The following is a 17297-nucleotide window of genomic DNA, read 5'->3' on the forward strand; positions in this document are numbered from 1 at the left end:
AGCTGCACAAAGGGCATCTTCTGTCAGTGAGGGAGACCCAGCAGCTCCCAGAACCAAGAGGAAAACCACGTTAACAGCATGCTTAACAACAGTATGATGCCCCTGTCTAGCCACAAGCCCGGCATGTGTCTCTCCAGGTAATCAATGTGTTCTGGACAGCTTTCTGTTCCTAACCCAAGTCTAGGAGAGCCTTCACTGGATAAGCTCTCATGACACAGAGGTCCCATCCAAGGAGCCCTTTATTTCCAAGATGGAACAAATCTGGAAACCAGCTTTTCACAAGTGCCAATATACACAGCACATGCAATAGTTACCTGGTTTAAGGGGGCCCCCTGCTGATTGAAGAAAAACAATTTTGAAAACCAAAATCCCCTTTGTGGTAGAATGCATTCCTGAAACGTGGCTCTACACTCCAATATGCAACATAAAGCCAAACGTACTTCTAAAAGCCCCTCCTATCCAAATGTACTGTACCATTACAGTGACTAAGTTAAGTTACCTTAAACTTGGTCTCATTTGGAGAGGAGTAGGATCTTTTGTCTAGTATTTTTAATATGACAAATAGTGTGATGGTGTGGGTGACCTCTGATAACTGTTTCAGAGTCTTCCTACCACTCCTTCTTGCCTCAAAAAATAACTTGTTAAAACCTCTTTAAACATGAAAATATCATAGCCTAAATGACCAACCATCGGACCCTTGGAGAAAACACCACTTGCACAAAAGCATTTATTTGGTTTGCTCCATAGACATTCTTTGTTCATGACTTTAATGATGATTCAGTTTTCCCAGCATACCTGCGTTTCCATTTCCATCATCCTTTGTTTTATTTCTTTTATCTCTGCTTGAGTCTCAGCCTCTCTAAGCCGGATGGTCATCAGTTCATCTTGTAATTCATTCATGGCATTCTTCCTGGGCGGGTCTTTCCATCTTCCAGCAGTCCGAGCTAGATGGCGCTAAAACACCAAACATTATGAGTCTCACAATTCTAGGAAGAAAGGCAATACACCACCTACAAGTGTTCCGAACAAGCAGAAAGCTTGTCCACGTTTGTCCGAGACAACAGACTGTCCAGGGTAAACAATTTAAACGAATAAAATTATGTTCAAAGAAGTTCAAGATTATTTCATTCTATAATTAAAAAAACTTCTTGGTGGAAAAAATACTTACCCCCTAACAAGATTTAACCCTGAAATTCAGGTATTATCATTCTAATCAATTTCAGTAAGGCCATATGAAATGCGTACCGCACCCTGCCTCTGCTGGATGCGTGATGCTAGCCGACACTGGATGCCATATAAGTATAAAGTGTACTGGAGCATATTAGAAAGGAATTCTTCAGAAAATTATAAATACAAGGTTATTAGATTTCTTGGTTCCAAAGGGGAGAGGAGGGATCCCATTCTGAAACGCCTTCATTTGACTGAGTTCACTTTGAGTTCTGCAGGTCCTATCTACCCTCCCCAGCCCTCCCTCCCCCCTGGCCCCCAGGCCCAAACCAAGGCCCACAGTATGGATGGCTGTGTACTGCCACCCTTGCATGCACAAGGTAGGAAGTACCACCCACCTGCCAATGTTCTTCCAGATCCTTCACCTGCTGCCTAAGTTCTTTCAAACCCATCAAAGCTTCTGCTTCTCTCAGTTTCACCGCGATTAATTCCTCCTGAAGACTTGCAACATTATTCTCATCAGGCAAGGAATTATTTCTCTGAAACAAGAAAAAAAGTAAAACCTAAGCAACTATTCTACCCAAGAGGTACTTGCAGCAGAGCCCAAGCTTGGTTTATTTTGTTTTCACCTGCACCTGTGATTTCATCGGCATGGGAAACTCCCTGTAAAAAACCTCCCTCTGCCAATGCAGAGGAAGAACTGTTCTGCAATATATAATCTTAGAAAGTTTCCTGGAACAATGAGAGGGTAAGGGCTTTGCTCAGGGTCACAGAAGCAGTGTGAATCACACATGAGACTTGAACTGGGTCTTCCTAACTTCCAGGTCAGCACTTTATTCACTATATTACTGTCTGTCATTCTTTTACTTTATAATCTTTAATTCTTGAGAAAAAATGCACTGCCCTTTCCTTTGTCCATCGCCTATGTCACATGAGCGCTTGTGGAGTCTGCTGACCAGCCGCTGCCAAAAGGCCTGACACAAGAAAGATGGTGGCACTGCAACCTTATTCCTCAGTAAGACACTCCACCAGCAAGTGGATAGGAATGTGCTCTCTCTTACATGTTAGCTAGTCATTCATATCCGTATGTGTATGTGCACATATACACATACACACACACACACACACACACACATATATATTTCATTACATCAGAAAAAAAGGAGATGGCTGCTTGTTACAAAGTAGCTGGTGATGTAAAAAAGAAAGGTATATTTGTTAAAGAAAACATATATGACTCCTTACAAGAGATAAAGAATGAATGTGTGCTACTTGTTTTTGTTGGGGTTTTTTGGGGTGGGTTTTTTTTTGCTTTTTCAGTGAGGTAATCGGGGTTAAGCGACTTGTCCAGGCTCACACTAAGTGTGAAGTGTCTGAGGCTGGATTTGAACTCAGCAAACAGGTATATTAATACATTCCCTTTTTTTGGCAAGGCAACTGAGGTTAAGTGACTTGCCCAGAGTCACACAGCTAGTGAGTGTGTCTGAGGCTGCATTTGAACTAAGGACCTCCTGATTCCAAGGTCAGTGCTCTATCTACTGCGCCACCTAGCTGCCCTGTGTACTACTTGTTAAATCCAACTAGTCACATGAGTTAAAAAGGAACATATTTTGCTTGCAACATGAGGCAAAGATGAGGAGCAAAAAGTCCTTGGAGCAATTACAGGTAGAAATAAGACACTGAAGGAAAAGAGCTGTTGTAAACTGAGCCTGAAGTTCATGCTAGGGTCAGACATGGCAAATTGAGAATTAGAACAAGATGGAGTTGGTCACATCCACTCTTACCACCTATACTCCCCAATTTGTGATGAGGATGCCTTCAGGTATCTTAGCGTTGACTTGAAGTGGTCACTTTGGACTCAGGTTGATTCCAGAGATTTTACATTACTCTATAAAGCTCTCAAGATGTATAACTGGCATTGAGCCTTGCAGGAAATGTCTTAAGGCTGTCTCCTTCTATATTCTTGGGAGGTGGGGAGGATTGTCCTATAGGAATCCATGGCATACAGAGCTCAGGGGGCCCAAGGTTACGTACTAGCAGGGAGCTTAAGGAAGTAGCCCACCAATCTAGCTAGCCTAAACTGGGGGCTGAGAAGAAAGCGGGCTTAAAAGGTCACACTAGGAAACCTCCACTGCAATGCTTCACCAGTCTGGTAAAAATCAAGTCATTCTATTATTCTATCAAAAGGTACTTAGGGTAAGACCATAAGAGGGTCTTTTTTGGGGAGCTACTAACCCTTCTAGTACATACCTGAACAAAATGACCTCCCTGCATCAATGAAGCGCTTAAAAAGGATGCTCCTAATGTTTACTCCATCCTCATGAACTTTTTCTTGGCTGTCATGCCTGAGAAGTTATAAGATGAACCACTTGTTGGAGATTTCCCAAATGATATTCATGTTTTCAAGTAGGGGCTGATGACTTCCAGTCCCTTCCAACGCTAAAATAAATATAAGATTCTAATCACTGATAATGGTGTTTGAGAAAATCCTCAGAGTAAGTCAAATGTGTTTTGTCTTATAACTTTAGCATTGGAAGGGACTCTGGAAGTCATCAGCTCCTACTTGAAGCAGGGCAATCTATTTTGAGGAAGTTACCACTGTAAGGAAATTAGAGAACGGAGATTCCAGAGATCCCCAAAGAGCGTGGAAGAACTAACTTATTTGTCTGTAACAGACTCAAGCCAGCTATAAGAAAATGCAATCACCTCACAAAATAACTTCCGCAAAGACCAGGGTAAGCATGACACTGACTTTAGTCGATAGCAGAAGGTTACCCTCTGAGCTAGATGTTCAATATAACAAGAACATATCTTTTCAAATCTTGATCTAGACTGCTTTTAAGACCACTTTGATAAGACACAATATATAAGTAACACTAATAGCTACAACAATTTTTCAGCTACCTAGAAGTAAGAAGTTTTATGAATGTCATGTTTTCAAAGTGCTTATCAGCTGATACAACAATTTTAGGAGGCTTGAGCCCTGGGATTGGTGATGGTTCTGCCAAGGTTATAAAACTAGAATTGGCAAAAATGTTTCCCCTATTGTGCCCATCCCTGGTGAACTGATTAAAGATGGAAACTTAGCTACTCAAATCAATGTGTGATCTCGTCATGGTGAGAATTTGCTCTAAGGAGGTAGAACCAGATCTATTCAGGTCTGCCCATCCGGGGCACTTTTGTTCATGTTCTCCCATAAACTCCTCATAAGGAGTCCATCCAATGTGTGGAGAGCCCTCCTCACTTTCTCCTGCAGTCACAAGAAGATCAGTAGCTCTGGCTGTCCATCCTTGCAGTGTGGCTGGCTCATCTGGGCCAGACATTTCTTTGATGACACTCGCTCTGATTCTTTGTTACACTTCCCTCTGTCATGTGTGGCAGTTCGTTTGCACCCACTATGTGTCTTTCTGTTACTATTTTTTGTGATACACAATTTTAACTCTTCAGAACTCGTTTCACGACCCACAGTCAGGCAGTAATACTTCTGGAATGCTGATATGACAAAGATGGGCCTTGGCTGGAGGGAGAAGTCTGGTATCACAGAAGAGGTGTGTAATTTCTCACAAGCAACCTGGCCTGTTCTCCTTGTCCTGCTTTATTCTGGGCCAAGCTCATTATCTGTATACAGGGCCTGTCCCAAGGTTTAAATGCTGCTTATATTAAAGCTGGCCACCTTGCTGAATGTCATAGTCTAAATAACAGGCATTCTTCATCGACTTGGTTTTTCCTGGTTGGGGAAACTCTACTGAGGTGTCATCGATCTTTCCCAAGGCCCTATGATTACCCAGGACTTAATGTAACCGGTAAGATCTTGTCACACTCCATCAGAAGCACACTGAGGACTTCATCATCTGTACAGAGTCCCTCCTCAATCTGAACTTTGTGCTGAACATTCTCTATGATGGTGGCAAAAACACATCTGTTTTATGTTTTGCATGATATTAATAATCAGACCTTTGAACAAGGTTCTCTTGTTATAACACTCTAGGATCTTACCTAACTTTGACATGTGTTTAGGAAACACATAATCATGAGGGAGACTTTATTATTTTGCTCTACCAAATCTAAAGCTTTTTTTTTTTTAAACAATCAACAATTAAATTCTGGGTGGGCTTGTATGTAAAGATTTCAAATCTGGTTTCAAATTTCATAATGCTGTGATTCCATTATTGATTATTTAATAATCAGCCCTTCATCATTAGCTGAGGATAAATAGCTCAAGTGGTCATTTTCCCTAAAATTCATTTCGATACTCAATATTTTTTACTACCCTCAATAGGACTGAGGCACTACGGTACAGCTGAAAGAGCACTGGGTTTGGAATGAGAGGAACTAGGCTGGATTCCAACTTGAACGCTTCCTGTGCGACACTGGGCAAAGTCCTTCATCTCTCTGGGCCCCAATTTCCTCATCGGGGGAAAAAGAATGAATCAATCAACCTAACAATCAAAAGCATTTATTTAAATGCCCTTATGGGATACAAAGAAAGAAATGGAATAGCCCCCACCCTCTAGATGCTCACATTCTATCAGAGGAAATAATATCTGCACATATAAATGGAAAATATATACAAATATATACACCAAGTAAATACAAGATAATATTTTGGGGAAAAGGCTAACTAGCAGCTGTGGTAATCAATACTAAATCTGGACAAAACTCTTTTAAATGCCTATGCATCTCTTCCAGGAGTTCTGAAATGTTCTAGGGCTTAATGCAACCAGCAGTGTCAAGCTTACACGAGGCCCTTAGGAAGTACATGTTGACTGAGTGATGACTAGCCCACCTCCTTTTCCATATTATACGTCCCTGGTATCTTTTACTCTACTTGTGAACAAGTGATAACTGCAATATGCTGCAGTCCACTTAATCTATAATGTATCCTTGAGTTACTTTCAACTTTAATTTCTAAGATCATGGCACTCATGTTATAGCTGCATTGTGTTACCAAGAAAATGCCACCCCATTAAAGTGATAGGTTTTTGTGGCACCAACCAATTTGGCATGAATGAATGAAAATACTGTACGATCTGTCAAATGTGACTTTGCAAAATTTCCTCCTACTACTCCACTCTGGACCCAGCTCACTCACACTCTCTCTCTCATTTCAGTCTCTTTCTCCTCCCGTCCTTCCCCTTTTCTCTTCCTGTTTCCTTCCCTTTCCCTCCCTCCCCTCCCTCTCCTCCTCTTTCTTAACTGCCTCCTTTCTCCCTCTCCACCCCATCTTCCTACAGACATACACAAACATACCATGTGGGTCAACTCTGAGTTTTTCATTCACTTTAGTCTGCAAATATAGACAGGCAGACTGTCTTTTGAATCATCACAGATTTCAGGGAGAAAGCTTCATAGCCTTGGAGGCTCAGTGAAATCATTCCAATACCATCTTTGGCAGGAGCACTTGCAAAACAAGACCACTGACAGAGAATACCCCTGTTTGGTCTCTAGGCAGGACATCTTCCAAGATGGTGGCAAACACTTTAAGTAAATACACTTCTTTCTTTCCATTACTGTCTTAATACTCACTGATTATTAAACAAAATTATCTCCATAATTCCAGCTATTGCAGAATCTTTTATAAGTTTAAATTAAGGATAGAAGACACTAATAACAATAACAACTAGCATTTATATCGCACTTGTTATCTGCCAGGTACCGCCATGCACTTTGCAATTATTATTGTATTTGATCCTCACAATAACTCCAAAACGTAGGTGCTATTATTATCCTCATTTTACAGATGAGGAAACTGAGGCAAACTAGTGTCTGAGGCCAGATTTGAACTCCAGTCTTCCTGACTCCAGGTCCAGCAATCTATGCTGCCTAGCTGCCTAAGAAGAAAACCTTTGAGTCTACACATCGTTCTCTCCAGTCAAATATTTTTAAAAATCCAACAGCAAAGACAGTGGGATGTTCTATCCTTTCTATTTTCGGTGTGTTCTGTTTAAAGGCTGGCTGACCAACTGCGCAGCATTCACAGATTTAGGGTATTCCAGTCCAACCCTCTCATCTTAAGACCGAGGAACCTGAGAGACTTGGAACAAGGTCACCCAAGCAGGAACTAGTAGGAACAAGATTTGAACTCAGGTCCTCTGACTCCAAAGCCAGCACTCATTTGCCAGCCCCAGGTTCACACTGTCACTGAAGGATCCTTGGCTGGGCATGAATTAGCCTCATGGGCCTCTCAACTTCCTTCAGGACAACTAGCAGACAGAGATGATTTTTTTTTCTCTTCAAAAAACTTTGGATCTGAAATACTTGCATAAGTATCTGATAGACTCAAATGTTGTGCCATTATAAGCTAATTATTCAAAGTAAGCAACCAAATTTGGTTCTGAAGAATTTTCATAACTGATGCAAAAGCAGCATTACACAATTAGCATTTCACAGCCACAGGAAAAATGGAAGAAAGGATGAAACACTTTTTGATAAAGGTATCAACAGATACCTGCATCAATCCACTCATGAACATAAGTATGACCCCCGTGGAACACCTAGTTTCACAAAAATACGTGGCTACCAGTACACCACAAATAAGTCAGTAAGAAAACCCATTACCAAGTAACTTAATGCATTAATTGCTGGATTTCAGATGTCACAGTTCTTGTTGTTTAAGATTGGCTTTTTAAATATTGGGGAGTATCTGCACAGCAGTTTTTGTCATGTTGGAATTGATGATAAACTGCTCCATGTAGCAAAGAACACACAACAGATCAAACCACAGAGATACTTCTAGGTTTCCTCTGGAAATAAAATGGCAACAATGTAAAACCCAATGGACTTTTTCCATTCTGCTTTAGTTGCTAAGACATCCAGAGCTCAATTTAGGGCTCAAATGGTATTTAGTTTCTCTCAAGTCCCTGGCAAGACCTCGTCTCTTTGTTCCTCTTTAGACAGCTTCTGTGCTGTTTTCCACCCCACAACTGTCCCATTTTGTTGTAAGGTGCCTCATATCCTTTCAAAATTGGTAGAGTACACATTCTAAATAAACAAAGAGCAATAAAATGACATTGTTATCATTTACTAAAACCCCATGACCTGATGAAATTACAGAGGGTAATAGGGGATCTTCCAAGAGTCATTTTCTCATTTCCTTTTCTCAGGACCCATTCTAATAGGTAAAACCCCTAAAATTAAGTTTTATTCATTTACTAATTAAATGTCTTCTCCATCCCTAGTACTGTGAAATTTTTGGCTTCATCTGAATGAACTTGCAGGATTATTTTGGGGAAAGTACTTTTAAAGCTACGAAGTGCTATATTAGAATGTGATATGACAGTAACAATCAGAGTATTCATTTGAACATTAATATGATTACCCTTTCAATATCGAGGACTTTGTCCTGCATCTCCCTCAGGGCACACTGAGACTCAGCTTCGTTCAGCCTGGCTTGAACCAACTCTTCTTCCAGCTGCAGCACAAACTTTTCACTGTAGCGGGCGCGCTGCATTTGTGCTACAAGTCACGGATAAATGTATTAAAGTTGCAGGAAAATATAAACAATTTAAAAGCTGTAAATATATTTAAACATTTTCAGTTGTATACTTATTAATTCTATTGAAATCCAGTCAATGGCAGGCCCTTTTCCTCTTTTCCCCTTCCCCCTATCCCGACTTCATCTCCAGGCAACAGATAAGGCCAAATATTTCTCAAATCAGCAAAAAAAATCTGATTGTCCAAAGAGAATATCTGGCATAGATTACTATTAATTCATAAATTAATAATAAACTTAATACTGGCAATAATTTCATTTCCTAAAATCATAACAGTCTGCTCTATAGTTTATAGATTATGGAAGCTATAATTTTGTTTAAAACTACCTTATAACAAAACATGAGGGAAAAAATTTAGTCATAATTATTTGAATCACCTTGAATTCCTTAACAATAAAAATGTGTTTATCCTTGAAAATCAAGATTTCCATAAAGGGCAGTGATAGCTTCTAGAAAAAGAAAATGCTGATGCTGCAATAAGAAATTGAAAGTAGGAAATGAAACATCAAAGGTTCCAATTCCTTTTCCTGTTAGCACCTGCTCTATTCAGTGTGACACAAGCCTTTTTATACAATGAATGTCAAACAAGCCCAACAATTATAATGCAGACGAGATCTCACTAGCTGTTATAAAATCAATTTGAATAATTTAGTCACTACAGTTACAGTATTCATTAATTTTTCATTTTAAAGACAGGTGGAAAGTATAATAGTCCTTTAATTTCAAAATAAATTCATATAGAATTAGTTATCTATTAAAAAATTATCAACATGGTAGCACTTACAAAAAACTACTAAATATAAAATAAAACACCTAATGATGAACTGGACCATAATGATGATCTACCTCAATAGTACATTCTGACTTTCAATTAAGATGCAACTTTAAAATGTGAACACACAGATAGGCAAATGCATTTCTATGTATCACAGATCATTCCATATGGAATTTCCTCAAATTATGAGTCTTTTAAAGAAGTACAAGAATGTTACAATGGAATGAATTCATTACTTACCTTTAAAAATCAATTAAAATAAATGGTTCTATTGAAAACACAGTCCCATTAATATGAGTACATTTTAAAAAATGAAAAAATGGGCATGCTATAATTCTACTGAAGAATTTCACCAGCAATAAGAGCTCAATTAGCCTTGACAAACATGGCTCAAGCTTCATTTGCAAACCACTGGTAAAATTTTGCCCCCAAATAAATCTATAAAACAGCTGAAACTTCACTTCAAAAAAAAAGAAAAGATGCTATCTTTTACATACAAAAATGACAACTCATCACCAGTATGGATTGCTATTAATTTTTTTTAATGGTACTGATAGATGTACAAATCTGCAATGCATACATACAGAGACTCTCAAGGGCTCCTTGGAACAGAACAAAAACTGGCTCATATAAAAACCTCAACCAACAATACACTGGCACTTCACTCGAAACCCACTAATCAACTACAAAATGCTGGTATTAATGTTGTGAGGTCAACTTTTTACTACCACATCAGTTGTACCATATACTTGGGCTCATCATTTACACATAACAGCTTTCAAACGTACTATTTTGGGTGGGAATTCTACGTAAAAATGTATCACTTCCCTGCTTTCTCAGAAAACAGTGAAAATATATATTAAGTCATTTCCTACTAGGATGCTGATTTATGCTCTGCCCCCTAACTATAGGTATCCTTCCAGGCTCTGTCCTGGGGGTTTCTTTCTCTCTACATCTTCTCTCTTGGTGATCTCACCAGCTACCGAAGATTTAATTATCTCATCAAAGATGACTCTCTATCCCTCTCTCTCACACACACACACCTCTTCAACTAAATCTCCCATAAGCATCTCAAACTAAATATTTCAAAAATGGAATTCACTGCCTTGTTCAGGCTTTCCTCACTTTTCACTTAGATTATTACAACAGTCTCCAACTTGAAGTCCTTGCTTATGGTCCCTCCCACCCCACTTCCAATTTATCCATTCATGGAGCTGCCACAATGGCCTTTCTATAGCACAAGTCTGCCTATGTCACAACTCTGTCCAAGTATCTTCAGTGGCTCTCCATTACCTCCAGGATAAAATACAAACTCCTCAGCTCAGCATTTTCTCAAAACCCAACTTTCCAGGCTTATTGTATAACATTCTAATCCTAATATTCTCTACATAGTCTATATTCCAAACTGGCCTCCTTGCTATCCCCAGAACTTGGTGCTCCATCTCCCACTTCTTTGTATTTGCTGAGGTAGACCCCAAAGCTGCTTGGCATCCCCTCCATACTTCTCTTTCAAGGTCCAGCCGCTACACTGTCTCCTAAAGGAAGCTTTTTCTGACCCCAACAGTTGTTGGTACTAATTCCTTTACCTCAAGTTACACACACACAAACGCGTCTTCTCTGTTTACATGTATTTCCCAGCAACCTGAGTCCCTTGACCCCTTATTTCACTACTTAATTCTTTAATCATAATCTTTCATTGCCTATCTTGCCATGCCAAGCCTCAGCCCTGATCACCTCTACCATCTGCTGCCTTCATATATCCACAGTGCTTAATGAAACTTGAAAAAATGAACTGGGTCCACTACAAATTTACATTAGGTAACTTCAACTGGACCCTCACTACTGAAAAGCAAATTGTTTCCATTTCCCTAATTAATTCATTATCCCACCCTCCACAGTGGCTCTTCCAAACCTTCTCATCCCTCCTCAAACTTCCCATGGATCCTCCTCCCCCTACTCTCTGCTAAGAACCTTGCCTCATATTTCACTGAAAAAATTAAGGCCATTCACTCACTGGGTGTTCTCTTCTCACACCACCCAAATGTCTTCCCCCACTATTACCTCTTTTACCCCTCACATAAAAAGAGGTGGTCTTTCTCCTTGTCAAGTATAATCCCTCTAAACATTCAAGCGATCCCATTCCATCCAGTCTTCTCCAGCAGACTGCCCTCTCTCTATAATCCCCATTTTCTTGCTTATCTTCAATCTGTCCCTGTCTAGTGTCTGCTTCCCTACTGCCCACATCTCCCCCATGCTCAAAAACCCTTACTTGATCCGTCTATCCCTGTTATCATCCCAAAGTGCTCTTCCCTTTTGTGGCTAAACTCCTTGAGAAAGCAGACTCTGCTCCCTCTCCTCTCACCCTCTATCTTGGGGTAGCCTGGCTTCCAAACTCGAATGAACCTGCTCTCTTCAAAGTTACCACGTTAACTGCCAAATCTAATGGTCTTTTTCTCAATCTTCATCCTTCTTGACTTTCCTGAAACTCTTGGCATTGCCAATTACCCTCTTCAACTTAATATTCTCCTCTCTCTAGGTTTTCTGTACGAATTTCTTGATTCTGCTCCTGTCTAACTATTCCTTCTTGGTCCCCTTTATGGCATCTTCATCCACATCAGGCCTTATAGTGTGGGTCCTCCAAGGCTTTCTCCTAGGCCGCCTTCTCTTCTCCTTCTATGCTATTTTACTTGCCGATCTCATGAGCTCCTATGGATTCAATTATTATCTCTATACTGACGTTCCTCAAATCTAGCTCTAACCTACCTTTGGGTCCTTTTCAGAACAACTGCTATTTATTCATGCCTCTTCTATCTCATACTTGTAAAAGCTAATATTTCCCCCCCCCCATTTATCCCCAAATGAGTTCCACTTTGTTAGATTCAGCTCAGCACTCTAGACTGCCAAGACCTTTTATATACTGACTCCATCATCCACTTTGTCATCTGCAGGAGCACATTGACATATGCCTTTATGTGAATTACTGTTTAAAAAAAATGTAGAACAGTATAGGGCCAAGCACAGAACCCTAGGACATTCTGCTGGAGACCCCCTACCCTACTGACACTGAACTTTTAATGGATGCTCTTCACTGCTTTTCTTTCTAGATGTTTGCCAACCATCTCTTTGATGATCTATACTAGAATTTTCCCAGGAATCCAAGGCAAGTTCACTGGCCTCGAGCTTGAAAACCATTTCCTCCTCTCCTCACCTCCCTATTTTTTTTAAAAATCAGGACATCTGTCCTTCTCCAATCTCATGGTAACTTTCTCATTCTCTATGACCTTTCAAATATCACCTCTTACGTAACAGCTCTTTATGTATCTTGGGTATCAACTTCCCTGTTATCACTTCTGTTCTGTCTGGTGTAAAGGACACTTTCCCATGCAGAGCAAACATATAAAATGAGAAATGAGTAGTTCAGTCTCCTCTATACCCAAGCAAAGGTCCCACTACACCAAGCTAAGGTCCTCTCTCTTCTTTGATTCTTCTCCTTTTCCCAATACAGCTTAACAACACCCTTTTGGATGTCCTTGGCTCCCCTGGTTAGCCTCAGCTTTTTGGGGCTTACTATCCCTGCAGATCATTTTACTTGGACGGCCACACCCTTCTAGTCACCTCTGTCATTTGGACTTGCTTCCATCTTCGGGACACCTGTTTTGTTAAATCTAAGTTGGTCAGTGAGTCCCCCGTGCACCCACAATGATCTCTTCGGACAAATGCCATTCCCAGTCCTTAAAAGTTGCCTAGAGCACTGAAAGGTACACAGCAGACACATCCTGGTACACCTTGAGTGTGTGGGTCTGCACGTGCAACTGGTAGTTTGTATGTTATCAACAAACCTACTGGTTAGCAACAAAAGATGGAACTGTGCTTCATTTCCTTGAGATCTAGAACTTTATCAATACAAAGCAGTAAGGTAGATGGGAATAGACTCAGCTTCCTTCGCTTACAACATGGTCTTTTAGAGACAAGGAGTCTACTGGGCCGATAATACGGATTCTATGTTGGGGGACTTCTAGTATTGATCCACTATAGGTAAGCAACCCTAAAATCTAGAGTGCCCTATTCTGAAAGGTGAGCTGGCAAAGGAAAACCTGTGAAAAACACAGGGAACACTGGGGCTCAGTGCTAAAAAAACCAACAACAACAAAAAACCAGAGGCTCTCACTAGAGCTACACGTGGTTGCACAGAAACGATAGAACTCTGAATGAACAAGGCCCTCCTGCGAAGGCAGGTGTTCTTGACCTTTTTTGTGCCTGCCATGGACTCCTCTGGCAGGCTGCTGGAGCCTGTGAACTCTGTCTCAGCATTACGTTTTTAAATGAATAAGAAAAAAATGCATGAGATTACAAAGGAAATCGGTTACACTGAAATATAATTTAAGCTATTTTTTAAGAGTTCACAGAGCCTAGGTTAAGTACTTTGTGAGTCAGAGGTGCTAACAGCAGGGCAGTGAGGACCCAATGGAGCTGAGGTAAAAGTTCTAGCTTGCTGACACACAAAGACAATTAAATATGTAAATAAGTAGAACAGAAAGGAAAGGAAGATAAAAGTAATGATTCCTCCCTTCAGTCTATGAATATCCCCCCCCACAGGAGGGAAGGGGAAGAAAGGCCAGGGTCAGCTAAAGCCAGAGAAAGTAGAAAGATCTAGCATGGATCCCAGAAAAAGGACAAACGTTTGATGGCACAGTGTTGAATCTGCATGTATCTGTATTTGTTTCCAGAAGTCTATGAATTACTTTTCTTTGTCTGAATGTCTATGCTAATTTTGGTCCCTTTACCCAAGTTGTACTGCACATCTGAAATGCCCTGATTCTCTTTCCCATTCTCCGCCTGTTGAAATTCTATTAATCTTTCCACCCAGGCTAATTGTTACCTCCATTTCCTTCCTTTCCCCAACATAAATGAGCCAACTGAACCTCTTTTAGGTACTGTTTTGTGTTATAGTTATTTGTGTACATATTCTGCCTTTCCTACCAGGCTGATTACTCATTCCTTGAAGGCTGAGGTCCATTTCTTCATTGAATAACAATTTTACATATATAGGCATACTCTGTTTTATTGTGCTTCGCAGATATTGTGGTTTTTATAATCTGAAGGTTTGTGGCAACCCTGCATATTGGCACCATTTTCCCAACAGCACGTGTTTACATCATGTCTCTGTGTCACACTCTGGCAACTCTTGCAATATTTCAAACTTTTTCATTATTATTTTATCTTTTATGTGATCTGTGATCAGTTAGCTTTGATGTTACTACTGTAATTATCTTGGGGTGCTGAGAACCATGACTTTAAAAGATGGTGAACATTCATTTGATAAATGTTGTGTGTGTTTCCACTGCTCAACCAACTGGCCATTCCTTGTCTCAGTCCCTATCCTTGGACCTCCCTCCTCCCCAAGACACAAAAATATTGAAATTAGACCAATTAATAATAATTAATAATATAATGGCTTCTGTGTTTTGGGAAAACATTACTGTTGTCTTATTTTAAGAAACTGCCACAGCCACCTCAATCTTCAGCAACCACCACCCTGATCAGTCAGTAGCCATCAACACTAAGGCAAGACCCTCCACCAGCAAAAAGATTATGATTTGCTGAAGGCTCAGATAATGGTCAGCATTTTTTTAAAGTAATAAAGTATTTTTTAACATTGTTTTTTTAGACACAAATCGACTACACACTTAATAGATTACAGTATAGTGCAAACATAACTTTTATATGCACTGGGAAACCAAAAAACATGTGTGACTTATTTTATTGTGATATATTCACTTTACTGTGCCGGTCTGGAACACAACCCACACTATCTCCAAGGTATGCCTGTAGTATTGACACTTTGATAGATCTATACTTTCTTCATTGTCAATACTCTCTCCAATAATGTAGATTACAACTCCTCCCCATATTCTTATTCTATGTAATTCTTGTCTCTGTCAATTCATAAATCCCACATTAAAACACGGGAAGCCTTGCTTTTGTTCTTTCAACTCCTCAGAAATAATAACTGTCATCTTGGCCCCTCATCATCCCAACTCAACTCTACCCTTGACCATCACATTTTCTTTTCTAGCCATGAATGTTCTCGTCTAGTTCTAGCCTAGCATATAGTGGGGTCTTTAATAAATGTTAGTTGAAATGCTGACATTTAAAAATCACAATGAATAGTGGTTTACTCATCCCCAGGCTAAACTTTGTTTCTCAATAAAGCATGAGTATGAAAGCTTAACCTTATGGCAACATAAAATAGAACCAACAGGTCTTTGTTTTGTTCTTTAATCATCAGCAAATTCTGTCAGTAATTAATTACCAAGGGAAATAGGTAAAACCAAAGCAATAAAACCTATCCAGGGGAAAAAGGCAGACACTATTTAATAAGCATGTTATAGAAAGGACAATTATGGAATATTTGTATCTTATGATTTATATTTATAATCATTACTCAAAATATTCCTACAAGATACAAAGCAAATATTTCGAACTCCTCAGTTGCTGCTCAGCCTTCTGATTGGAGGGCTGGAGGGAGGAGCTAAAAACTCCTCCCACAGCCTCCCTTGTAATACATGGCTCAGAATTTCCAACTCTTCTATCACCCATTCTGCTGTGTTTCCTCTTCAGGAAAAGCTCATCACCAGAAATCACTTCACCACAGAGAATGCTTCAGCTTTGGTACTCAACACCTCCTCAGGGCCCTCGATTACCTCTCCCCTCTGACTGGAGGGCTGGAAGGTAAAGCTAAAACCCCTTCCCAAAGCTTCCCTTTATGGAGGGCTCAGCATTTCCTACTGTTCCGTTTCCCACCCCCCTGCTCTTCTGAGTTTCAACTCCACAAAAACACAATGCATCTCCCAGCCCAGTCCCCTCCCCTCTACCCTCTGGCACCACACCTTCCCCCTTCAGCTTCCTTTTCTGTGCAATCCCCCCCATCCCCAATTCTATTTCCTCCATTAGATGGTAAACTCCTGAAGCGCAGGGACAGCCTTTTTTTTTTTAAAGCACAGAGCCTGGCACATAGGAGGCATTTAATCAAAGTTTACTGACTATTACTGAACTGACAAAATTCTTTTATTGGATAGGCAGTCTCTGTTTTTGACAATACTCTGCCTTAGTGAAATAGAGAATAAAATTATCCTTCAAACTAACACAGAGAAGTTTAAAGATGTTAGAAAGCCTCTTCTTCCTCTTCTTCAATGTTACATGGCCATTCTCAGTCACCAGAAAGACAACCTGATGACATTTATAAGTAACAATGGGTGTTTTTCCAGAACTGCCAGCAACTGAAGACTGAACCAAACCACTGCAGAATGGAAAGAGACCTTAGAGGTCAAGTTCACCTTCTGCCCAAAACAAAATGAGGATTAGCATGGAGAATGGGATTAACCAACTGGTGAGATCTGAAGGAGAAAAAAAGGGAATAGCTTGATTTAGAATTCTGTTTTAGCAATCTGCTTAAAATAAGTCATTTAAAAAAAAATCTTGCGGCATAGGAAACAAATGTTTCAAACATAAAGATGTGGCCAATTTTAGAAAGGCAGATATCACCCAACTTTCCAGGATGAAAGTAAGCAATGTATGATTAGATCACACAATTCAACCCAAAAACACCTTTCCCAACTCCTGGCTTAGTGAAATTCTCAAATGTGGAGACTGGAGGCTGAGAAAATACCACAAAAAGCAAAGTGTATTAGGCAAACAGAAAAGCTGATGTCCTGAATGCTTTGTCAAAATGCTTCTGCGGTATCCCAACTGGACTGGCTATTCTTTTTTTTCAAGGCCATAATTTTTCCATTCTTTTTTTTTAGAGTGCCATGAAATTTCCAACGTCCTCATACTCAAAAATATAAAACGAACTATTTGAA

At 40.0% G+C, this 17297-nt stretch overlaps 1 protein-coding gene across 1 annotated transcript in view; it reads right to left on the reverse strand.

The window, feature by feature from the left end:
* EVI5 (ecotropic viral integration site 5) overlaps positions 1-17297 on the reverse strand; it is a 229952-nt gene that overhangs the window by 67214 nt on the left and 145441 nt on the right. The window contains 4 exon segments of the mRNA XM_020975429.2: positions 796-954; positions 1566-1706; positions 8486-8608; positions 8611-8622. Of these exon segments, the coding sequence (XP_020831088.1) occupies positions 796-954; positions 1566-1706; positions 8486-8608; positions 8611-8622 (435 nt within the window).

Source organism: Phascolarctos cinereus, unplaced genomic scaffold (genome assembly GCF_003287225.1).
Source record: "Phascolarctos cinereus isolate Bilbo 61053 unplaced genomic scaffold, phaCin_HiC Scaffold_5;HRSCAF=322, whole genome shotgun sequence".
NCBI classification, from domain to species: Eukaryota; Metazoa; Chordata; class Mammalia; order Diprotodontia; family Phascolarctidae; genus Phascolarctos; species Phascolarctos cinereus.